Raw genomic sequence first — 26,653 nt, forward strand, 5'->3', positions numbered from 1 at the left:
AGTTACCGTGGCACACAGCCATCTTCAATGGCCGTACGGCCATATAGGAGGAGGGAGAGGAGGAGCTGAGAGCTCGGGCCTCTACATTTTATCTAAACCACTCCAGAGAGGCGAGTGGAATCGGCTCTTGTGGGCTCTGTTTATCCTCTGCTCCTGTAGTCAATCAATTAGGGGATCAAAGGAGGAGATGAGGAAAGTGTCACAAAGCTCTCCCACACACCACCGCCTGAGCTGCCACCTCGTCCAGTCTGACTGACAGCAGACCGGAGGGAGACAAAACTCCCGGGCCGGCACCTCAGGAGACAAAGCTGGAGCAAAGGGGACAACCATAGCACATGCCAAGGTCTAATCTGGACAACCAGAACACAAACTTTTAGTGGAATATATGAGGGATGACACACAGCAGGCAAAGAGCCACCTAACAATGCATATTTAATAAGTTGAGAGGATCCAGTGAAATCCTCCTCAGAATTAGCTCATACAGAAAACTTTCATTATTGACGTGCCGTGTTGGCAGTTTTTGTATAGTTATGTATGTTTTGTAATTTGAAGAGATTTCTAATTTGCATTAAATTTAACAGAGCCTGGATGATATAAAGTGGTGATAACGCTGCAGTTTGCCTCTGATTTGAATCTGAGTGACAGTTACCTCATGATAACACACAGCTAACGAGAAGTTTATTCAGATCAGTACTTACTTCTCATAGCGTCATCTCCTCACACAATTTGATGTTAATAATTGTGATTAGTGATGCCTTTAATTACTTTCATTTAACTGCAGATGAACAGCAAAGTGAATGTAAATAGTGCAACTTGGCATGATGACACAAGATTATGTTGAAGCGGAGTGGAGACACATCCAGCATGTCTGCAATGTGCTTAAAATCCATCAGTACTGAATGAACATACCTAAGGCATGTTCAACATGTCTCCAGCAGTGCTGATAGTCAGAAAAAACTGAATGAGCCCCAGTGTTCTGACATGTGATATAGAGCACAGCGGATGCTTCCATACCACACCGGTTAGTTCCCCTACATTCACACCATACCACAGAGATTTGCAGGCTGCATTCCCCTGGCCGGTGTGGCTGGAGAGAGAAGCAGAGACGGAGAAAGACGAGAACGTACTGCTGGTCAGCAGGCAGAATGAATGAGTGAGTGAATGAATGACTTCCTACAGCTGCACTGAGACACACTTTCAGCCTGTGTCTGTTTGTCTGGGGGCTTTCATCACTCAAATCACATCACCGTCACTGGAACAGATCATTGGTGGCCCAGTGACCCCACACACACAGAGGGAGGACACACACACACACACACACACACACACACACAGGTGTGTGCATGTAAGATTTGTAACTGGCACAGACACACAGATCACACCAGTGCTGCAGGTGATGTGTGAGTTTTTTTGTGGCTTTAGAAAAGTTTAAGGATTAAAATGAGTTGGTTTCCTTCCAAAGCTGCACATGCAATTTATTAAATATGAAAGAATAAATATAGCCTGACAAAAAGAAAACATTAAACCACAGACAAGCAAAGATACAAAGAAGGAACCTGTGTTTCATCTAAACATATATATAAGTGAAAAAAATGAGTGCAAATCCTTACCTTTATTATAACTGAATTGTTTGGGTTCAGGAATGTGCTGTTTGTATAGTGAACTATAAATACATGCATGACAGTAAAACAAACCACGCTCTCACACACACACACACACAAAGAGACAAATGGCAGATCAGTTTTTGGATCTTTAATTGATAACAGTTACGCCAGTGTTACAGTAAACACACCAACAGGCTGAAGGTAGTAAATACCAATACAAGTTTCCCACTACTCTAATACTTCATACAGCAGAATAAATTATACCATGATAATATACACACATGCGGAACAGAAAGGAGTAAAGCAAAGCACAGATGTCAGAAAGCAACTAAACAGGTTAAAGGGGTCAAACGGAGAGGAGAGAGAGGAAGTGTGTGGGGGGGGGGGGGGGATTTATGCCTTAAATATCCAAATGTTTATTGACGCGAAGTGTTAGAAATGCATTTGATACACTAAAGACAATTCTAAAATTCTTCCTTTTTAAAATATACATGAGTGAGGCGTCTAAGTGGAGCAGCTGTCACTGCTGCGATTCAGTGCAGAGTCAGCGTTACTTCTTCTCCTGAAGTCTTATTGGTCCACAAGTCAAACATGACCGAGCAGAGAGAATGTGTCACTTTCATCATCATTATCTTCATCATTATCATCACCATGCTGGACTTTTGGCAGAGTCTCACACTCTCAGAATTCAGGTGTGTTAGGTCCGTGGTGCAGTCATGTTTCACGTTTCATCCAGCCACCTCTCAAATACACAGCAGTCCTGTGGTCCGGGGAGTTCAGCTTTCATTTTCCTGTAGGCTCAGCTTGATCCTCTTTAATACAATTTTAATTGGAACAATTTCAGTGGAATTCATGTCTCACTAATTTATACAAATTCACTCTTACTTGGGCCAAAAACAGAAACTTTTGGTCAAAACAAGTGAACCAATTAAATACAATTAAAAAAACAAAAAAACGAAAAAATAAACCAGTTAAGGAAACTCAAATAAAACATTTACTTCCACAGATCCCTTGCTTACCTACCACTCAACATAGTTTTGTTTTAGTATAAAACATACCTCTTTATAAAGAAACGATACACAATCTGCTCCAGCTACTGTACATTTTTTCAGTTTTTAAAAGGCGAGGACCAAATCCTGTCTTGAGACTAAACAATTCTGTGTACATCATCATCATTATCATCGTCATCAACATCACACAGATGTCAATGAAAAAAGAAAAACATCACATACATCTCAAGGGAACAGCAGTTGGTCCTGGATCATGTTGAAAGTCAACTATGAGCGCTACACAAATGTCTCATATCCACTATTATTTTAACTTTTTTTCTTCTTTTTGTACATTTATTTCAAAGCAGAGGATTACAGACATGGTCCAAACCAGAGAGGGGGGCCAATCAGCGGTGTTACCTGTGCCCTTTCACAACTGACTGGATTATATGATTTTCCAGAGTGCATGTGAATGGCACAGCTTGCCTACTTTTTAATCTGCTAACAGAAAGAAAAAAAACACTGGAATGCTTATTAGTTGTTGAGGAATGTTTGTAAGGAATGTGAAACCATCTGAAGGTGCATTTACAAAATGTGGTAATTATGCTTTAAAAAAACTGGAAACACTGGCTGGTAATAGGAAGGGTCACTGTGAATTAGCCTTGACATTATATTTGTGTGATTTAATCTGCTTTACACTGTTTAAATCACACAGGATTCCCTGGCAGATGGGATTTGGTGGGGGGAGTGAGGAGGGGAGGTGGGGGCTGAGTTAGCCCTCCTTGGCAAGGTCCATATTTCAAAATACATTAATTTCCCCAATCCTGTTTTTGCAAACAATGCCCCCCTCCCTATGGACCGCGGCTAAGGATGGGATGGAGGTTACAAGGGGGAAAGCTATTGGCCGCCAAAATGCTGCTTTAATTCCCTGCAGAATTCATCCAGCCAGACTTCCCACAGAGTGGCCAAGTTCTTTAGGAATGTCAAGATGAATATGAAAGTGGGAAGGTCAAATCGCTCATGAACATTTGAGCTCAGGGAATGGGCTAAGGAGCAGCAGCAGCAGCAGCAGCAGCTTGGAAAACAATCATCTACTCTTGTGTGACTGCGCTGACACGCAAACATGCACACGCAACAGACACTCACTTCCAGATCATCTCAGTCATCCGCCGTGTTTTACACACCAACATCTAACAGAGAAAAGAGATACGAATGGAATCAAAGAACAACATAAATCACATTAACCATAATCATATAACAGCAACAATAATATTAACAATATCAAAAAGGAACAAGACTAAAGAGTCGCTCAAATGATATCAGCTTTGTTAACTACTATGAACAGCAAGGTCAAAGTACATGTCGTGAATGGCTCTAAATGTGTGCTGGACTGCAGCCATGACAAAGAGGAATCCGAGCCGAGGTGACCGGCCATCCTCCAGTCATCTGGGGTCCTGTCTGGCCCTCTCATCAAAATAAGCAGGGGATTGGGGCTGGGACAGAAGTACAGGGAGCAGGCAAAGATGCCTGAAGATTGAGAAACAAAGGGTGAGGAGCCGCCTGGTGGTTGACAACGGCGTGAAAAGTTTGGTTCCTCTCCCCAAAGAAAGACTTGTCACACCCACAAGCGTCACTTTCTCTGGTTGCGCAGGGAGGTCCGTACGCTCGTGTCATGGCTGAGCTGAGGAGGCGAGCAGCAGAGAGGCGAGCTGGAGTTGGAGTCCAGAGTTGATGGAGCATGGAGGAAAGGTGGCGGACGTCAAGAGAGAGAGAGGGGGAGAAAGAGAGGTGCAGGGGTGAGCGGCTTTAGTAGGCCTGTCCTGTCTCCACCTGCAGGAGCCCCAGCACTGCCGAGTGGTCACCGAGCTTCATCCTCCTCTGAGTGGACAAGCTCACGTTCTTAGCCAGGTAGTCTACAGCAGCTAGACAGAAAGAAAATAAAACACAAACAGACGTCAGACAGGTGATAGATTCCTGAGACATATATCCTATTCACTCTCATTTCATTCCCCTGATTAGGGCTGAAATAAGTTGTGGCAGAAGAGAATGAGTCAAACGATGAACAATTCACACACACACAGAATGAAAGATAAGAACCCCGCCCCTGTCTGTCCCTCGTCTGAGGCTGGCACGCCGTTGGCACATAGCATGTGCATCCTGGTAAAGTCTCCATGCTGTCACTCAGACGGGTCCCTGTGTGTGTTCTATGTGCCAGTCTTCATTACACTTGGCATCTCTGATTTCATGCCCTCCACACTCCACATGGCCGATCATTTTCATCCGCAGACAGCAGCTCTCTCCTCTCTCCTCCATTCATTACCCATCTACTGTGCTCAATCACCATCTTAATTAACCTCACATCAGCTCACATCCGCGCTGCCATCAGTTTCCTTGCTGATGACAAAACACACTCGTGCGCACACACAAAACGTGACAGATTGGCACACGCTCGCTTGCATCAACACATTTAAAGAAAGAAATGCACCCGATCACTAGTGCAGCCTGGTGCACATAAATACAAACAAATGTGGGCTGGCTGCGGCTGCTGGCTTGCTTGTTTGGGAAGTGTGCTTCATTTTACCTCTTATGAATGGCTGTGACAGCATCAGTCAATTATGCTAATCTAATAAAGCAAACTCTTTCCTGCCCTGAGGGTGTGTGTATGTGTGTGTGTGTGTGTGTGATGGAAATGGGAGAAAGAGGGAGAGAGAGGTGGGCAAGAGGACACTGTGGCCCCTGAGGGTGTGCCGTCCTTTGAAGTGGCCCTCTTCTCTTTCCTATCCAAGTGGAGTGGGGTGTGACTAAGGCAGCTCTGTACGAGGATGATGGTGGTGGTGTGGTGGTGGGGGTCTTTATCAAGAGCACGTGTCTGCCTCTACCAACCAGGGTGCAAAGGTCAGGAGGCTCTTTTGCCTGGGCATCACTTCACAGGCTTTTTTTAAGTTAAGGGTAGGATGAAGAGGAACAAACGAAACACAACAATAAATGTGAAGACAGTGTTTACTCACTCTGGCCGTACTGGCTGTACTGGTAGCCTGCAGTGACGGGGTCCACACTGTAGCTGGTGGCGCTGTAGGTAGGGGGGCAGTATGACTGGGAGGAAGCCAGGCTGTCCACACTCTTGATGGTGTCCGAGCGCTGGCTGCAGCTGGCTGAGATGGGGTTGGAGCTCTCCAGGCTGCTGTGCAGGGGGGAAATGGAAAAGTCGTGCTGGGGCTGGGAGGGTACGGCGCTGGGGTTACTCAGGATACTCATCACCTGGGGAGAGGAGGGAGGGAGAGAGGAGGGGGGAAAGAAGGATGTTAGAAACTTGGAAAATTGAGGATCAAAGCAACAGAGTTGAGGGAAAGTACTTTTTTTTCCTGCAAGTATACTGCCATCCCAGCACTTCACGGTAAAGATGCCAATAGAAATACACCATTTCAACTTTGAAATAGGGACAGGGAGAAACTTCCCCGTCTTTTTTAAAGAGCAAGAGGGGGAGGATACTAGGAGGTGATGAGGTTAAAAAAAGGAGAAAGGGAACAAGAGACACAGTTTCCATTAGCTGGCGCTGCCAGTAAGTGTTCTGCTGTGGGACAGAAGGGTCCCAGGGTGATAATAGACCCACCATCCTTGCCAGACAGCCCCTGTCCCGGAGCCTGAGGCCTGAGCCTGAGCCTACAGCACAACAAGCACCAAGGGAGTCCCTAATCCTTCGCCCCTAGCCTACCCATCTCATGAATAGTAATGGAGTTGGAACTGGTAAATGATCCCCTCAGATCCCCAAAGTAGGCTCCACAAACCAGAGTGAGGGGGCCGCTGATACTGCAGGTTGGGGCTCGCCTGAATATTACAGTGTGTATATTATTCATAGTGTATAAAAGCTTCCAATTCAATATTCTAGATTAATGTAATAGCATGTGACATTCGTCAGAAGAAGGTCTCAAAATATGTTAAAATGGAAGAGATTACTTCTCCTCCAATCTGAGGCACAGCAGCCCCAAAAACGCTGTGAAGAATGTTGTTTTGCGGCGAGTTTTGTTAAGTGAAAAAGGGGAAAGCAGTGTGTGTGTCTGGTGTGTGTGTGTATGGTGAGGGTGTGGTAAAAAGCGAATTGTCCCACACATGCTTCCCTCCTATAGCAGGGAAACCTTCCTTTCAACATCAGGTTCATGTTGAGTTTCGCTATGCTGCACTGGCCTTTGGCCCCTTGGCTGCTAAACCAATTAGCCCATCATGGAGGTGGTTACACAGGGGTGATACACTCACAGACATATGTTAGCATGCATGCACACACACACACCCACACATATGCAACAACAATGGGGTGAAGCCAAACAGTCCACAAATGATGCGCTAAGACCAGGAGAATCCCACAGAGGGAAAATTAACCATCTTCTGCAAATTAATCTTTAGAAAGGGCCTCTATGGAAATACGGAGCACATCAGAAACCTAAAGGCTGGTTAGTCATTTCCACATGTTAATTCTATCAGTGAGGAAACCCCCACCGCCCCTTCCACATCTGTGGACAAAGCATGTGACATGTATCCATAAGAGGGAGATTCATGGCCCTCTTCATGCCGGACACATGTGATGCACCCGCACATATGGACCAGAACTACACACACTTCGAGGAAAGAGAGGAGGAGGAGGAGGAGGAGGAGGAAGAGGATGTGTTCTGATGGTTTGCTTAAAGTGAAGAGGGAGCTCATAAAGTGTCCTGAGAGAGACAGCTGGAGGGCGTACGTCCATTTTAGTCATTGGTTAATTGAAGCTTGATTACATCGCTTCCTTATGAAATAGAATAGCCAACGATTATTACTATTCATGCTCATAAAAGTTCTTCAAAAGAAAACGACTTCTTATCGTTGACATGTTGCAGTTTTTCCTATTTTAGAAAATTGGTGGGGCCACATTAGAGCCTGACAAGTATAGCTACCCTTCAGACGTCCTTAAAAACCAAGGACTGAGGGTAAAGTTTTCCTGGAGGGAAAAAAATATATGTTGTACTGGAGTTGTTGGATTCTTGTTCACACTGCTAAATAAAAATCAATGCACTTCCCACCACAGTCCTCACAGTCTGATGGAGCTACAGATAGAGGTTGGCTTATCCATCAGGCTACTGGAGTCACTTGGGCTTCAGAGTAAAGCTGTCCTCTTCCACCCACACCTTCAGCGTTTTATGTGATCCACGGGTCAGTTTTAATTGCAGGCTTTTGCTACTTTGATGTTCTCATAAAGTGTTAAATGATACTTTGTGACAAAAGCATTAGCAGCACATACTTCTGTAGCTGTACGCCATTTTAAACAAAGTTTATAGATATTAATTAAAAGGTTTAGAAGAGTAGAGTTTAGAAAAGTGATCTTAGCTGCCACAGTATTTTATTCATACACACAGACTGTTGAGAAGCAGTTTCTTCCTCCCTCTCAATCACCCCCCCCCTCTCTCTCTCCCTCCTTGCATGCAGCGTCCTCAGCAGCTCAGAGTTCGTTTGTTGTTTGACGTTGTGTGAGTGCTGGTTTGGGAGATAATGTGAGCCAGGACCTAGTTTAAAGGACAATGCTCCAGGGCGTCCCCTGCCTCTCTCTCTCTCTCTCTTACTCACACACACACACACACCCCTCCCCTCACCCTCTCCCTTTTCTGCTCTCTCTCTCTACAGATAGATTACTTTATAAATAATAATAAAAAAGTAATTAATTCTCTCAACTTCTGAGCCCTCCAGCCTGTGGCAAAGTGAGTGGGGAAGTGTAAATTGATACAATGTGCATCCTTTCAGATAAATAAATAGCACACTTGAGACAAAAAGAGGCCCTTTCATACTTCCCTAATTTCTTCAACAGTCAAATTACATTTTTTTTGTGTTGTTGTTGTTGTTTGCATGAATGTTTGACGAGTTATTCTTTGTTGGATTTCTCTCCAGAATAAAAACGACGTGACAGACACAGAGCTGGGAGAGGCACTGCAAGTCAAGAAATACAAGAAAAAACAGAAACAGAAAGAGGGGAGAAAGTCTGTATAAAGACACAGAATGCAAATGTGCTGCTACACCACGATTATTATTATTCTTATTATTATGAGATCATAACAATTCAGTAGTAAAATGATTTAACTATTCAATGTCACATGCAATGTTGAAACCTGTCCTTTATAAACATTAATGTGCCTTGTCATAAAAATAAGACACCTCAACTACACAGAGGAAATAGAGCACCGAGGACATGATAGCCTATAGAAAGAAGGCGGGGGGGGGGGGTTAGGGCAAGAGAGTGATACAGAGTGAGTGAGAGGAAAGTGGAGGCTTTGGGAAGTACAAAGACTCCTGTAGGACTGCGCTGGCCTGAGGGCTAGCCTGCCTGGAGAGCTGATAGGAGCCCCTTCTGTTCCATTCCCAGCGCCAGCGCCAACACACCCCACTCCACAAATACTCTTAATCTGCGCAATACTGGATTAGTTCCTCTGTCACCGATACCTCCCCGTTCTGCCCAAATCAAAATGCCCCCAAGATGTACCTTTAAGTTAGGCAGAGGTCACCGGGGCAGACAGGGAAAAATGAGCACTCCAAATGTCTGCAAGTTATCTGAGTGGTGCAGAATAGCATTGTGCACCTTAGCAGATCTGCCTGGCAGATACTCGCTCCAGCAGAGAACGATTAAAGATCCTCAGTGATGACACTGAATTTCAGATCAATATTTGAAGGCCAGTCCTGAGGGTGCGATTACAGGCAGACAGCAGTGTTTAATTCTGTGACCCAGGAGTCACACACATCCAGTGTCTAGAAAGTATCTGACTTTGGAAACAGACTAAAAATTGAATAAGGACTCAGTATTAGGGGTCATATGTGAGTATGTTAAATACAGTGAGAGATTTTGTTAAATATAAAATGTAATTTTCATTACTTCCAAACACAAAAAAACCTAAAACAAACCCAATATAACAAAAGTAAATAACACCACCACCACCGCCAGTTCAGTCGACTCCTGCTCCCACAGCATCCAGCCCTTCCCCCATTCCTCCTCACATGAGAGGGCCGGCCCAGCGGGCAGTAAGGCCCCTCATCTGAGCAGACAAAATGACTATTTAAAAATAACAGTGATTGCATAAATTGAATTAAAGCGTTTTGGTCACGGTGGAGGTGGCGCGAGGGGTAGCGTGGGGCCGCAGCAGACAGCCAGGATGGTGGCAGGCAGCAGATGACGGGCTCTGGCCTGCATGCCACTGCGTTAATTGGCCGCGGCACATTAATAAAAACTGAAAAGTGTCTTCCACCAGCAGCATGGGATGAAGAGACAGAGAGAATAAGAGGTAGAAGAGTGTGTGTGTGTGTGTGTGTGTGAGGGGTGAGGGGGGTGCCAGAGGGAGAGAAATGGGCCTTTGAAGAATGTAATGCATATGGGAGGGTTGGGGTGGGGTGCTAATTGTGTTCAATTAAGTGGCTGATTGGCACTGACAGAATCTGGGCATTGACAAGTCAGGCACAGATGAGGACGATTAGCGGGCACTGGAACAAGCTGTCACTCCTCACAACATGTTAGCCATTCTGTGCCCGTGTCCCTGCACTGCGTGAAGTTGCATACAAAAGAGGCTTAAACAGGAGGAAATGAAATACAATTCATATTTACTTTAGAGCTGTCCACACCTCTTGTATAACTCTTTGCAAATTTTCATCAAGCTAAACCACTTTCACTCATGCTAGGTCTCACAAAGCACAGCTGCTCAAGCTGGAAGAAGGTCTCCCGCCCCCTGAAACATCCCACAGTATAAGCAATAAACTTGGCCCCGCACTAACCAGAGGTTAATATGCCGTCTATTGGACTGCAATTGGAGAACGTGTGGGGAGCAATCCTCTATTCTCTGCTAGTGATATGCTTGAGTAACTATGGGATGGATTCAGCCACTGGGAACAAGAGAGGCCCCTTCTAAGCGTGCGCGTGCACACACACACACATACACACACACACACTCACACACACACACACACACACACACACACAGAGAGAGACTGCAACTCGCAGCACCTTGCACCAACGCTTCTCCTAAATTAAACGGCAGATTTTCTGATTCCAGGAGAGTGGTTTCAGCGAGGCAGGCCAGGCCTCTGTGTGTATCTGTGTGTGTGTGTGAGAGAGCTGCTCCAGGAGGAAAGCGAGGCGGATCGAGGGAGTGAAGGAGGAAAAGGGGGGAGGGAGGGAGGGAGGGAGGGAGGAGAAGGAAGAAAAAGAAGAAGAAGAGGAGGAGGAGGAGGAGTGGGGGTTTGTTTGCTAAAAACAGCAGGGGCCAGGTCTAGTGAAAAATGTCAGGTCAAATTGTTCTTGACAGTGTTAATATCTGCACCTCATAGCCATAATTACATGTAAATAAATAGTGAAATGGCTCTCAGCTGGAGACTGAGAGGGGAGAGCTGCTGCATGAGACAACCAGCTGAGGACCAGACAGCAGCCTCCCATATTCTCATTTTATTGTCAGCGAGGAGAGAGGAACAGACACATGCACTGAAGCTTGCTGACAATCACGCTCTCCAGAAAACTCTGAGTGTTTGATCAATTTTCCTAACGGGTCACACAGGTAGGGAGGAAGGTGAGCCCAGGGTAGAAAGGGACACACAGACAGAAACAGAAGGAAGGAGGGACAGTGTGGGTGAGAGAAAAAGTCAGAGAGTATTAATCACAGCTATGCACCTGTCAGAGTGGCATCTGGAACTAACAGGAACCACATGCAGCTAGACAACAACCCGAACCTCTGGCTAGCAGGGCAGGTTCACAGCAAGCTAGCTTCTCTTCTTCCGCAGCCATCCCATAACCCCCTGCACCCTGACCCTTGACCCTGAAGAGACAGGTCAGCCAGTGTATGCCTCACAGCCACTTCACCTGCCCAGCAGCCTGATACTACACACCCGCTACTACTACTATTACTATTATTATTATGGTGAACATCACCTTCAAATTGTGCGAGCATGAGGCAGGAAATCTCCACAAGATGAGCATGAGATGCTGTGTATTGCCTGTGTGTGTGTAATAGGTATTTTAGATAGGATCGATGTCTGCGCCTATACTTTAATAAAGGCAGTACCACTCTCCACCTTATAGGCATTTCAACTGCGTGGGACACACAGCATGTGAATCAGTCTCAGTCATTTTCCTCCCTTAAATCCCCATCTTCTAGGATTTACTGAAATTCATATTGGCTGCCTCTGCAAGATAAATGTAAATCACATTCCCTTATATTTACTATTTATCAGGATGCAGCAGCTCACTTTCAGCAGGAAATATCTCTCACCCGCACACAAACACCCTTGCATTTAAATAGCATTTTTATTGTCCGCTGTAGCCTTTCATCTGGGCGTAGGGAGAAGAGCTGCCTCTCCAGGGGAGATAGTTGGAGCAAGAGAGGAAGGTGGGGAGGGAGGCAGAGAGAGAGAGAGAGAGAGAGAGAGAGAGAGAGATGCACTATTGGCAAGGCATCATTGGATGACAAAAAGCCAAAAGAAGGGTAGGAAGGTTGGTAGGTGAAAAATAGATTATGAATACACCAAGCACCAACCAAAAATATTTTGGAATGGTGCAGAAAATGGCAGCAGTCGGGCGATCGAGAGACCTAAAACATGGAGTGAGCAACAAATGGCTCAGGTGTACAAAAAGCCGCAGCTATGACCATGACATCCCCTCACAGAAAGAATTATTAATCGTGGCACTCAGTGTTATTTCATATGTGTGTCTGTGAGTGGGGAGCACAAATCCAAATTGACGCTAGACAACCACACGGTGCACGCAAAGGTGCATTTCTGGCGTCACAGATGGGAAAAAAAAAAATCTTCCCTCAGAGTTCAAAAGTGTTGCAACAACAACAGCAAACACTAATAATCTGTGCAGAAACAGTATAGCCAGTGGATATGATTTACAGTCCCTGGATTTTCTTGGCAACTGCCAACAGCAGGTCTCTTTTTTTCTGAAAGCCTCTTACATCTTTTTTTATACTTGCCAAATTGAAACAGTATTTGTTTTAATGGGAGTTCTAATTAACCAGTATGTATTCCCCCACTTGCTCTGCGAGTGGCTGAGCTATGAATGCAGGCTATGTGCTCATCCCCTTTGATTTGTTGTCAGTGGAGCCTGCCAGCTGACACAGTGCCCGGTGAGAGGCTTAATGCCCAAGTTTTAATAATGTGGGGGACTACATGAATCTCCCCCTCTCATTGGTATTCAGGTGCAGGATGTCTTGTTAGAAGTCAGGGAGGGAGGCGGAATGAAGCCAGAGCTCCAGATTGTTCCGTACATTTTCCCCTCTCCATTTTTTTTTTTTGGCAACGGCAGAGCTTGCTTCTTAAAAATAATTCATCCCATTTTTAAAAGAAGCGTCTGCGCTAGCTAATGGAAGAGCAGCAGCACAGTTTGGAGTCTCCCCTGGCTTATCTCTCTCAGACAGTTGTGGGGAGTCGCTGGTGAGCATGGTGTCAGCGTGCGTGGTACGGTGCAGCGCCGCGCGGGCAGGCAGGCCTGGGGACACAGATCAAAGGGAGGCAGGGGTGAGTGCCGCTCTGCCTCTGATCCCGTGTACGTGTGTGTGTGTGTGTGTGTGGTGTGAGTGTGTATGTGTATGTGTGTGTGTGGAGGCCCGGCCCACTCACACAGCCCAAAGGCCCTCCTCAGATACACACACACACATCCTTGTCATTCCAAAACACACAACACTTTCATAAAACTGCAAAACAGAAAAAAAAGTTCCTCATAAAACTTTGTGAACTTCCATCGTCAAAACAGCAATAAAATCTCCATCCAGCATACCTATCGAGTTCACAGACCGGCCTATCGTGTCTCCTTATCAGACCAACAACAGCTCTGCATGCAGAGAGAGACGCCTTCTGTTCTTCTTTGGTCCCTGGGGTCAATGTTTCAAGAAATTTTTACTGAAGAGTGAAACCTAAGTTCTGCTGCTGAGCTCGCCTTGCATGTAAACTCTTCAGTTTTTTCCTTTTCTCTCCCAGCAGGTGTCCCTGTCATGCAATAATAAGGAATTCAGTTTTCCGCAGAAATGTAAAGCCCATGAAGGCTGTTTCAAAGAAAAGTCTTCTTATAGCTTCGTATTATTTTATGTTGAGGAAAAATATGCGGTATTCTTGAGAGAAGACTGAGTGTTGACCGTCAAAGTGTTACCTCTTCAGCTAAGAGAAGTTTCTTAGTTTGCAAAAAAGAATTGAAAGGTCAATAAAAATAAAAATAAAAAAAAGCAGAATGAACAGGCAGGCATAAAGCTTAAATCTTCAGGTACAGATGGCTGAAAAATACTGGAATGCCTGTCCTCCATGCCCTTGCCCTCCCCTCTTTCCAACACCTGCTGGGCCACTAAATGAAACAAGACCAACAACAAAACACACTTCTGGTTTCATACCTTTTGCCCAGCCATGCACAGCTTCTCTCTCACTACACCCCTAATATACTGCCTCCCTCAACCAGCCAAACATGCTGTACATCCCACAATGACAGCCACCGGTTTGAGTGCGGATGGCTTTTTCCACTGCCTGTAATGGGAAAATGTGTGCTGTCGGGATAGGTTATGGGATTGGGATGGATGCGAGCTCCTGTCGGGACTGCTGAACGCTGCAGGATTCCATTACAGACTTGGCACCTCGCCACCGCAGCCCATTTACTGCGAATCAGAGAATTTTTGTCAATCTTTACAGCAACCGCAAGGCCATCAATGCCAGACACTTGAAGAAATAACTTGCACATACCGATGCACAAGCATATCTCGTGCAAACAGATGCTGTCTGTAACTTACAATATCAAATTCTCATTTCCATCTCGATAGAGAGGCTCTTTGTGTTGCTGTTTTCCATTACAGGGGAGGTAAAAATAATCATGAAAAATAAACGGGGGAGTGCGTAGAATGTGTGTCGATCATTTTCAAAGCTGAAACTGATTTGCCATTTGAATGAAATTTGGTTAAATGCAGGAAAAGACAAAGCTTCGTCGCATTAAAGCGGGTTGTTTATGGTCTTCTGTGTTGTGGGTTTCATGTGGATCGCTGTGTGCTTGTGAAGTGAGAGGGGCAGCCCAGCACAGCAGGACGCTGCACCAGAGAGTGAACTCTGATTCTGCTGTCAGTGGGAACATTCATCTGCACGCTGAGACACTGATAGGAATGCCACACAGCATTCTGCATGCATTCAATACATTTCACTTCAGTGCAGGACTCACAGTCGTGCACTAAAAAAAAAAAAACATCCATATGTAAATGTCACCCTGAAAAAAAAACCCCACAGTTAAACTTCAAAATAAACAACTGAATAAAAAAAAGAAAATTAAGTGCATATGGGGGGGGGGTCTGTAAAAAAAGACTTTCATGATAGAATAATTGAATACTGGAAATCCACACTGTACAGTTGCCTAGAGGCTCCTGTCCTAATCCTCACTATGACAGGAAATGTTTAATATCCCAACACATTCCTGAATGAAGCGACAGTGCACCCCATGCCAGTATTAGAGAGAGCCATTAATGAAAAAAAAAAATCACGACTCCATGTTCCTGGTGTTTTTCTGCAGGTTTGCAGTGAGAGCATTAGCAGTTAAAGCCCTTGTGCCACGATTAACAATCAAACACGCTGTGAGCCTCCATGTTATCCTCCGTCGCTCCAGCAGGAGAGAAAATCTCTTTTTTGTCACAAAATCCTTAATTCTTTCTTCTCTGAAGAAAGAGGGTAATACCAAGAATGTTTCCAATCTGCTTTGAGAAATATTTGAAGAAGAAAAAAAGAAAAAAAAAAACTCCCAATAAAACACGTGTGAACGACGGGGTAATTGTGGACAAATGCAGCATTGAAATTCATTTTCAACTCTTTACACACCATTTCAATCTTATTTTCTGCCTGTTAACCACATCTTGTTGGTGAGGGTGGGCAAGACTGGCCAGTATTGATGGGTAATTGTGTATAATTCACTCCGTACACACGATTTGCATCAATACAAATCATTTTTCATTCTCTGCTACTTAAAGCTCAACCCTTACCATAAGAGTCACATTTAAATGCTCATTAATGGAGGTGTCCAAAGAGGTTAGCATCTGAAACATGCCGCTTACTACAGACGGAGACAAACCAGCACATACAGTCGCAGCAGGGAAGATATTTTAGACCTTCTTTTGATTAAAAAAACCTGAATAAATACAGAAATGTTCTCTGAGTGCAGATAAAGTGGCCAGCAGGATGCTAACTTAGCATGTAGAGAGCCTCCACTCAGAGCTGCCTGGAAATCATGCAGCAGAAAGAAGAAGAAAAATCACACATAGCGCTGGAGTCTTCCAGCTGCAGACAATTACGTGAAGAAGATTATGGGTCTACATTTATAAGCTTTAGCTAATTATTTCATCTGCATGTGTTCTCACTGTGCTGCGCAGGATTTAGATGTCCCAGGAAAGTCAAAACCGCTGTTTTGGAGCAGCTCGAGTACTTGCGGTACTATCAAGATGAATTTTAATTTGTTGATGTTAATCCAATTGTTTTACAAATGTAGCAATTTAGAGTAGCTAAAATAAATCCGGGGGCTTTGGAAGACGAACATAAAAGCCCACACTGGCAGTTATTTTGCTGAACATGCTGTTTCTGAATTTTAATTTCAGTCAAATACAATTACACATTCTGAAAGTGAGAGGAAGGGGAGGGGAGGAAGTGTTGAAGGAACATTATATATATATATATATATATGTGTGTGTAAGGCTGGATGGACCGACCTGAGGGGAGAGCCCGTTGCCGACTGGGTTCATGTGGTTGCTGGATGCTGAAGGGCTCATGAAGGTGTCGGAGTAGCTGGAGAAACTGTGGCGGTTGGACGACAGACCGTAAGCAGAGCTGCTGTCAGCGCTCAGGCCTCCTTGGTGCATGGAGGATGGAGGCAGAGGTTGGGGTCTGTGCAATGTACTGCTGCCCTCTGACACACACACAAAAACAAATGGTGGTTTCCACTTTAAAATCTGCACTAAGCAAGCTTCAAACACTTAACATCAGACGTCACACATTAAGTGTCCTTCCTGTGAAAGTAAAAACACGTTTGTACATAGAAAGTGTAAAAAGCAGAAATGACCTTTACATATAATGCAGGACTTGTTTCTGCTCCACAGTGTGACAAAGCTGTGATTGTAAAGATAACTACTTGCTGCATGGCTCTTATAGGCAGCACATGATTCATACACAATTTATAACGTTATTAACATAAAATATGGATGGCATACCACAAATAAACAGGACTAATGAAATCTCCACTAAAATTGGATTAAAGTCAGAGAACAGAGCTCGCTGTACACTTTGGATGGAAACGTTTGTCAGAGCGGGTGTCCGTCTTACCCTGTGATAGCGTGGTGCTGGGGTAGCTGGACTCCGGTAGCTGGTACGTGGGTAAAGTCGGCATCCCTGTGGGTGGGAATCCTCCAGGAAGCAGGTGGTTGAAAGCCGCAAGCTGATTGGCTCCGGCTTGTTTACGCCACCGAGCCCGTCTGTTGCTGAACCACACCTGTGATAAGACACAGAGTTTCAGACTGATTTGGATACTTTTAACTGTGGTAGGCTGTCAGGGGAGTCTGCTGGCTCCCAGCACCTGTGATTAATCTGCTGTTTGGTGTGAGTGCTGGCCTGCAGTCCCCCCTGGGAGATCAGCAGTCCGTCCCCTGTTGTTCTTAAGTGGCTGAGGCTGTGATCTATGTAAACAGCACTGCTCTAAGCCTCCTTTAGAAGGAAGAAGTCATTTAAAGGTCAGAGGTAAGGCCACTAACCTCCACATCACACACCTCAAGTATGTTTGTAGAGCTATTACCAGCTTTAAGAGAGGCCATCTTTTTTCTGGAGACGCAGAGAAACATCACTTCAACTGTACTGCTTTAAGGAGGCTGTTTTTAAAGAGGGGAAATAGTTTTAACTTTAGAGTCAAGACACAGGCTACAAAATATCAAAAAGCTCAGAAAATGAGCAGCACCAAAGCACAGACATACAATGTCAATTCCCTGAATGAAAAGAGGGGAAAAATAGGAGCCTTTTGAACAGCAGAGATTTACACATTTTAAAAAGGCTTCTGCTTCAACAAAACATGAATATAATCAGGGCCTTTTGAAAGGAGCCAGCAACCTGTTCCATTTAACCAAGACAAGGCCCGGGCTTCTCTGTGTGCTAAGGGTTGAAGGACATTGATCTATGCCTCGCACAGGCAATTCATCAGAGTTTAATACACTGTCAGCGCAGTTCATCTACTGTTGTGTTTCAAACGGCCAGGCCTATTGTGAGGGCACATGAAAGAGGGGGACAAAAGCCCCTCCATACGCCACCGAGAACAGTGGACACAAAGAGGGGGCGTCCCTTTTAAACAGGTCTTAAAGAGGGACACTTTCAAGGGGACTTACACAGCGACATACTCGCTGCTTTTTTGGGGGCTGCCTCTTTTTGTACACACAAACATACATATAAACTCGTATGGGTCTACAAGGGATCTCAGACCAATGGAGATCTTAATTTGAATGTGGTTCTTTTCTCACAGAGTCGCTGCCTCTGTATAGACTTACTGATTTCTTTCCTCTACAGCTCAGTTTAATTGTAAGTGGAAGCAAATAAGATGCAACAGGCGATGACTGTGTCGGTGCTTGAGAAAAAGGGCGAACCTGAACGATGCTTCTGGAAAAACCAACAGGAAACCTTTATCGCAAGCCTGATTGATTCTAAAAACCCAGTCTGAATCCCTCAATCAGCTATTCCAAAACAAATGTGGTGTGTGGCTCCAGTGAAACTTCTGCTATTGGGATGTAGTGGAGCGTGGTCCGAGGTCTGAACTAAGCTCCAACTGGGCCAGACAAACAGCTGCCTGGCCCAGGGGAGGGGGCACGTTAAAGGGGAGGGGAGGGCACACCCTTGCCTTCCACACACTCCTGATCACCCCACCCTGCAGTGCCACTTCACCTCCGACCCCATCCACTCACTTCACCCCTCCTTTATGTTCACTTTAACTTCCTTACCCTTTTGTTATCCACACTGAGGAAGGAGGTGTTCCATCATGGCAGACATAAAACACTTAAATGGTCAAGTCACTTTTCCTTGTTTCTGTGATGCATTTTTAGTTCCTTTGACTGTGATTTCCTACAAAATTATCATTATATTAGTGATGTCATGTCTAATATTTAAAAATTGGACTGGATGCAAAGAGATCTGTAACAAGAACATGTTTAAATGGGCCTTAGTCTAAGTTCAGAAGCTATTTTAGAGATGTGGTGCAACCGAACCACATCCTTGTGGTTTTAAACTGTTAACTGAGTATAAACTGTCCCAACTATGCAGGCAGCTAGTCAACAGTCATTGGCCAGATATCTGTTAGCCTTAAAACACTGGCTGTTGTCTCAGAGATTAAGTCTTCAGATGACAATGTGATCAGAAGAAATATCCTTTGATAAAAATGTAATTCAGACAATCTTGTGTTTCTTCAAAATGTGTTTTTCTGTTGCAGATTATTGCTATATAAATGTCAGTTTCTACTATATGGCAGCCTGAATACGACCCCTTTTCATCTCATTCCAGCTGCCAGAAAATGTCATCATAATTCACTGGAATTTGCAGTTTTCTTAAGATTTAAATATGAAGGCTGCACATATGCTACAATTACCTAAATTACACATATGTAATGGCCCACAGCAATGACAATCTTACTAATGTTTTAGGGGGCATATTGTCTGTGGAATCTTAAACAAAATGGAGTCTTTGTCACCCAAACCTTGATGCTTTCCTTGGTATAAACAAACAAAGGCTGAAAGCAACACAGCTGACAGTGAATGACAAAGAACTGAAAAATAAAGGTTTCTCATGGGACTCAAACTCAACTCTCCTTCGTGAAAGTCATGTGTGACTGTATCTTCACCATCTTATCCAAACCCCTTGTTGTTGTTGCTGTACCTGCTGATGCAGGCTAGTATATATGGGGTCTCACAAATGCAGATCCTTTATTATGAAACAAAGACATTTTTTTGCTGTGGACCATGGCATCGCGCATACTGATGTAAGACTGGGTTGTGTCCACTGATATATATATGGAACAGAGGAGCAGCATGTGTCACAGACTTGAGTGGCTTTCTTCAACAATCATCAGGGTTTCTGCACAGACTGGAATAAAAATGTACTCGAGTGGTGATGCACATGCAAGTGCACATACTGCTGTCACACACATGCATACATTACGAGCACGGTCTTATACATACACACACCCACAGACTTGCACACAGCCTGAAGCTGAGGATTTGAGGCTGCGCTCTGGAACCTGATCACAAAGTCACCTTGGACCACAGATTCTCCTCTGCTCTCCCCAATCCGGTTTAATTCTCTCTGCAGTACAGAGAGCGGCGGCGCTCCTCCATGTCTCCCTATCTACCTACAGCCGAATTCACATGGCTCACTTCTGTTTCCTTTTTCACGGACTAAAAGGTTTCCCTGCATCTAGTGTACTTGGACATGGCTGCACTTGCATCACTGGATCATTGTAGAGAAAGTTTTGGGAGGAGCAGTAACCCATCTTATAAAAGTCAGGCTTGAGAAACAAAAAAAGGAGAGGAGGCACTGTAGATGCAAACCTGGAATTTGGGACATTTAGGACAGCAACTCAATTTTTTTTGTCGGCTTACATCACTTTTAATCTTCCAGATTTGATTCCAATAGCGATCAAGAAGCATTTTTCTTATCACTTATCAGTGATACCAACACTGTAACAGCGTGACATTGCACTGCAGTAAAAAAAAAAAAAAAACCTCTATGTTGTTGCTCTTAAATAGGATCACTCATATTTCAGAATTCCCTGTTTATACAATCCTCCATGAATTATTTTGTCAAAGACAAGCGCTGAGTGTGTGACGCCTTTCAGGAGCCAATTTGCAACATTCGGTAGATGAATACAGAGAGCCGAGATAATGACAAAACAAAATGTGCTGCTGACTTCATATCCACAAAAACACAGAGGGGTGATGCAACTAGCTTCAACATACAAATCCTCTTCTGTTTCATACCACGCAATACCCCCCCCTTCCCTCTCCCCTCCTGTCCCCTCCCCTCCCTCGCACCTCCTCCTCCTCTTCTTCTCTCCTTCCCCTCTTCTCTCCCCTCTGATTCTCTCCCTGCTTGCCTTCCAGACTGGCACTATGCTAATTAAAGTAGCTAGGAGTGTGAATTTGTGAGGAGAGTGGGATTAGCTTGATAAGTATCAGGAGTACAGAAGCACTGTACCAAAGTCATTTAAATTCTAATAATAAGAAACTGTTAGAACATTCACAGTGATGCATTGCAACAATTTCTCCCCTACAATCTACACAAATCCTATTTATTCCTTTATGAAAAATAAACCCAGACAGTTGCCTGTTGGGTTTGGTTGTCACCGCTCAGCTCCATTGTCAGTTCCTGTCTTGTGACTGATAGTATAAGAGTAAGGAAACTGTGTGTTGCCTCTCAATACTTTCACATTAGATTATATTTCACCCGCGTCAGTATGAGTTTGAAGTACATATAGAGGCCAGCACACAGGCTCCATATAGGCCTTCATCTCCTGGCGCTCATTCCATGCATGAACAGGCCTGCACAAGCCACAGATAAAGAGAGAAACTTTTTACCAAATTGATTTGCACGCTTCGTAAAAAGCAATGCTTATACCTTATTAGATTCCACTAACTATAATAGCTACATGCAGAATGTTTATTGGTAATGAAAGAGGACCTATGAGACAGATTTGGTAAAGTGAGCCGGCTGCAGCATGCTGAGATGATGAGCCTCAGCCGAGGCTCAGGAGTCAGTCTCTTAAAAACTTCAGTCTAAATGGAGGAGAATGTAATTTGCTTCATCTGTGAGAGCTGATTTACAGCAGCTTGCAGCCTGCACACACACCACACACACCCCTCTCTCACTGCCACCACCACACACACACACAACCTGGTGCTCTCCCCCGAACACAAATGATGCTCTCATGAAATGGCTTTGCTGCCTGCTCCTGTTAAAACTGAGGGGTTATCAGATGGAAAGTGGCAGAGCACACTGCATCAGCGGAGGATATACTGAAGGTAGACTTGGCAGTATCCCTCCTACTGAGACAGCCTGGAACTAATTGCTGAGAGATATGGATCATATCCCACAATTTGTCAGTTGGGGTGATAAAACTAATGCAGGACTGGTGGTGGTAAAAGAGCGCTGGTAGCTGCGCTGAAAGGGGGCAGCTAAAGGGGCTGATAAAGATAAATGGTGAAAGGGTCTTAAAATGGCAGGCGAGGGCAGACACAAGGGAGTTAGCTCTGTTTATGAGTTTGGGTTGTGAGTCAGCGCTAAGCCAAACACTCATCACTTCAACGAGAATCTAGCAGTTTAATTTACAACGCAGCGTTGAGCTTTTGAGCGCCGGTGAATGCGGCCATGTTTGCGGAGGTGCGGTTTACCTCTGCTCTGAACCCAGTTTCCACATTATCGCCGTGTTTAATGACAAACGGATAACAGCGAACCATGACAGCTGACACAAATTCGAGTTAAAATATGAGTCTGTGAGAGACCCCTCCAACACCCCCTGCCTGCAGCTTCATTCTCAGCCCCAAACACTGCTTGGTCTCTGAACGACATCTGGAAGATGCGTCATTGCAGCTGTGCTGGAGAAGCTTTGCTCTCAGGCCAAAGGGTCTCCTCTCTCTTGCCCTGTGATGAGCCATTTGGGCACCTATATGTGGAAGCCCAGCTGGTGGACATTTTCTGAATGCAACACCCACATGTACGCACTGGCAGATTCTCATTTACACATTCTTTTACACAGTTAGTTTGACTCTTCATGTATTTACAGCTCCCATTTTCAGCGATAGTTATAAAACACTATCTTCATTCAAACATGCTGCAGCAAAACTTTGGGCATTATTTATTTTGGCTTCCACAGCCCCTTTTCTTCGTAACCTTCTCAGTAAATTAAGTTTGAGTTGACCTTTCGAGACTTTCAAAGCCTAGAAGAATTAGATTATGAGGAAAACAGCATTAACAAATTATAGCCATGACTCAAATTCCTCAGGTTTTCACATGACATCATTTAAGTCTATTATCTAACAGCAAAGAGGCAGCACTCACTCTGCTCTCTTTCTTCTCTCACTCTCATTTTAGACATTTTTGGCATGCTGCTCCATAAATACACAGGTGTTAATACAGGCAAGAGCTGGTGTTGATGCTGGTGAACTACACCCACATCTATTATAAATGTGAACCAATGAACATGGATCTCCTTCATTATGTGGCTATATTTATTCATACTGTGATCGCCCCCAACTTAAAATTCTAAATTTACGTTCTCAATCAATATTGCCAAAGTGTGCTTGATTGCATTTGATATAGTGAAACTTTCACTTTTGATTTTTGTCTTATATGCTAAAAACAACATCTCCCGACACACTGCCTTATAATAACAGCCGTGAGATAGATTTCTTTCTCCTGAGTGAGGCATTAAACACTCAGACGTATGGGACATCCTTGCGTGTTGGGGGGTTTCTAGATGGACAAAGACATGTGTGGAAACAGTTACCCAAACTGCATGTTTGTAGTGTGATGAACAGTTAGCATGCGGTGAGGAGTTTGGGGGGTTTAGAGTGTGAATGACTGGGGTAAGAGGAGAGGGGGGTGCCCCAGACTCTTTCTTTTTTTCTTCTTCTTCTTTTTTTTTTACTAGTGGCTGATTGATTAATGTTGTTGTCGGGGCATTGGGTCCCTAGAGAGGATGAAGAACCCTGTGTGATATGTGGAGGGTTTTACAAGCAGCGGCGAGCTTGAAAGTGATGGGATGAGATCCTGGCCAAAGGCCGAAATGAGAAATCCATCAGGAATGCATTCCCTTTCTCTCCTCTCCTCTTTTTTTTCTCTCCTCTGTCTTTGGAAGAACAGCTGCTGCTATAACTCTGCTGTACATATCTTCCTTCAATCCTACATACAACAGTAGGGCACTCAGGCTGTCAGACAGGTTTTCCTGGCTCTGAGGTGTGAAGGAGGGGAGTATCTCTGTCACTACTACTACTCCAACATGACGGATAATAGTAGACCACAAACTCCCCACATTCACAGTGAAATATGATAAAAAGGGGGTATCTGGTCCTGATGGATGAATACATCATTGCTATAGGTAAAGATGTTGCTTTTCGCAATGTGTTTAGGGGAATGGTGATATTTGCTATTGGTGCAGCATGGAGGCCTGTGCAGGTGTAACGGCTCAGTGTACAACATAAATTAAAATGTTTCTGACTTTTAAACAATTTAAAGGGTTGGTGCTGTATGTTTAGGTAAAACAGGGTTATTGCCTTTAGAATACTATAGGACCATGATTATGTTTAATTGGCCAAGAATGACTTAATTTCTTTTTTAAGAGAGAAAGTATTTTTAGGGTCCTCTGAAACATTTTTGTTGTATTCTGCTACTTGTTTCAGTGATGTTGTGATGTTGTGTGCACTGCCAGCTGTCCTGGCAGTTTACAGCCTGTACTTCCCAACGACAGCGGGTTTATTGCCTTTAAAAAGAGATGCTGCTGTTTGCTCTTTTCTCAACCAAATTCAACATAATAAGCCCTATTGGATAATTGAGAGAATCAGCATCTGAGTACTGTTTGTCTAACCTGTACTCTCGCCTCTGTGAGTTTTGTCCTCTGAGCCAGCTCCTCTCTGGTGTAGATGTCGGGGTAATGTGTCCTTTCGAAAGCCTTCTCCAGCTCTTCCAGCTGCTCGGCGGTGAAGGTGGTGCGACTGCGCCTCTGCTTCCTCTTCAGGGGCAAGTCAGGCTCCGAGTCCACGTCCGAAACTTCATCTGTGCGGTTACCTGTGATAAAAAAAATAGGGAGAGAGGACCAAACTTTGTGATTGTGTAGTAAAAAATGTATTAAGAAGTCTTTTGTGTGAATTAAATAATGGGGGGAAAATAGCAACAAACATGAGCTGAAACAGATCACAAACTCAGTCTAACAGCATTATCTGCATTTTGGAAGCCGCTTTTGTGCTTGAGAGGGGAGGACTGGCATCAGAGAGGATTCAAGTGACAGCCACTCCTTTCTCAATACACAACTGGGAGAATATTATCTTAATCTTCGGATATTTATTTAATATAGAAGAGGCCCTGATATACAATCCTGCCTCTGAGAGGGGCCCCAGAGGCTGTGAAGGCAGAGAGCTGAGGGGGAGTGGGCCGTTGGTGGGTAGAGGGGTTAATCTGCACAGGCCACCTTGCTGCTCCTCACCCTGCTTTTCTCTGTCATTGGCCCAGGGCACACTGCTCATACACAGCGCAGCCAAAGTGTATAAAATAGAACACAATATCACACCAAAACCATTCAGTCCCATGTGTTTCCATCTGCTGTCATTAAATGAATTAGAACACATTTTACATTACTTTTTAGGCATTCAACTAAGCTGAATTTTTGCTCGAGGAATATAGATACAGCACAAAGCTGTACAATCCAGGCCGACAGGGAAATTTTTGACAGCAAATACGCATTACCATTGCACATTACCATTATAACTGAATTTAGAAAATTGCATCATTTTCACCTCCTCTGCATGTCTATTCAAACTGCATGGCCCTTTTCATTTCATGTCATAAAATTCATATTTTCATAATTTCCTCATTGAGACATTGACAAGGCGGCGTGATGTGCCAGTGTTGCTCCAGGCCTTGTTGGATTGCATCATGCACAGTCCAGAAAGTGTGGGAGACAGAAAATAAAGGGAGATATAGAAGAAGAAGAGGGTGCATGAAGAGATTTCTGCTTCTGACAGAGGCCCTTTGCCATTCTGCTCAAATGAAAACGCTCACCTGAGCGTCTCGCCCGAGTCGAATTCATTGTTTTACAGCTCTGGTCTCTGTTTATAGCTCACTCCAGTCAAATCTTTCAACACAAGTGGACAAAAGAATACTCAAAGCTAGCCTCCAAATAACAACTGTGAGAACAAAAGAGCAACAGAGCTGGCGGAGTCTCAAGGCCAGCTCCAGAGTTTAATTAAACAAGGAATTATGGGATTATATGGAGACTATCATTACAGGCCACTCTGTGAGTCTTCTACGAACATTTTTTGTCCCCCTGAGCTCATGCTCAATGATTCTCTGCGGATTACATGTGGCCGCAGGACATGAGGCCGCATTCATTAAATCAATTCTTCAGTCTTATCCTTTTTAATAAAGATTGATTCTTGAAGCACAGGCTCACTCGGCTGCAGAACACCCTTGAACATACAAAGTTGAATATGTACATACACCACATATCCCTTTGTTGGTTTTCATGAGGATGCCTATATCCATTTGCCCGCTAACTTGCCATGACGACACTTAAGACCAGCCCAGCAGTCTGCAGATCACTTTCCAAAGTCACCTCTGTGTCCTACAGGGAGGACGTCGGGGCCGGAGTCGACTCATACTCGAGGGGTTCAGAGAAAGACACCAAAGACTTTCTCCTCCTCAAATTATTTTCTCCTCCTCCCCTTTGTTTGCTTTCAGCGGCTTCAGTTTGCCAGTAAAAACCACTGTGGCAATCTGTGTCACATTTAACATGCTACCAGGCTAATGACTGATAAACCTCAACAGACAATGGCTTGTACTGGTGTTCGTCATTAAGCCCCACAGAGCCAACACATCTGCTCTTGTACATGAACCAGAAGCACAAGGTCAACAGCGCTGCCTGTAATGAGTAAGGGAAAATGGAACACGGCGCACGCTGTATGGGGCCAACTGGGATCAGGATTTGGACATATAAACTGTGCTGAGAATGTTTAGTGGTCAGAAGACAGAGCTTAAATACACATACAGTGAGAATAAAGCACTATAAATGATAATAATAAATAATAATAAAATAAATGCATCTGCAGGCTGATTTGCAATCAAAAACACTTTATAATCTGAATTGTTTCCTTATTTACCAATGTGAGCAAAATCCCTGCAGGCCTGTCAAGGTCAATTCTTTAATGGTCTGCTCAGCACAAAAAGGTACATTCTGATTAGACTTTTGTACAAAATGACTGCTGTAATATTCATTGAAAAGGTTCATGGGGTATTGATAAAACACTCATGCCTTGTCTCATTACCTATTGTCCA

At 44.3% G+C, this 26,653-nt stretch overlaps 1 protein-coding gene across 2 annotated transcripts in view; it reads right to left on the reverse strand.

Annotated features, from left to right (window-relative positions):
• Nucleotides 1-1,952: 1,952 nt before the first annotated feature.
• Nucleotides 1,953-26,653, reverse strand: part of pax7a (paired box 7a) — a 41,826-nt gene continuing 17,125 nt past the window's right edge. For both annotated transcript variants that reach the window (XM_028406322.1, XM_028406320.1), the window contains exons 5-9: nt 24,192-24,391; nt 16,910-17,075; nt 16,300-16,496; nt 5,602-5,851; nt 1,953-4,515 (exon numbers count right to left, since the gene is read on the reverse strand). In XM_028406322.1, coding sequence (XP_028262123.1) covers nt 4,400-4,515; nt 5,602-5,851; nt 16,300-16,496; nt 16,910-17,075; nt 24,192-24,391 — 929 coding nt within the window. In that variant the 3' untranslated portion in view covers nt 1,953-4,399. The remainder of the gene's footprint in view (nt 4,516-5,601; nt 5,852-16,299; nt 16,497-16,909; nt 17,076-24,191; nt 24,392-26,653) is intronic.

This window comes from Parambassis ranga, chromosome 5, assembly GCF_900634625.1.
Source record: "Parambassis ranga chromosome 5, fParRan2.1, whole genome shotgun sequence".
NCBI lineage: Eukaryota > Metazoa > Chordata > Actinopteri > Ambassidae > Parambassis > Parambassis ranga.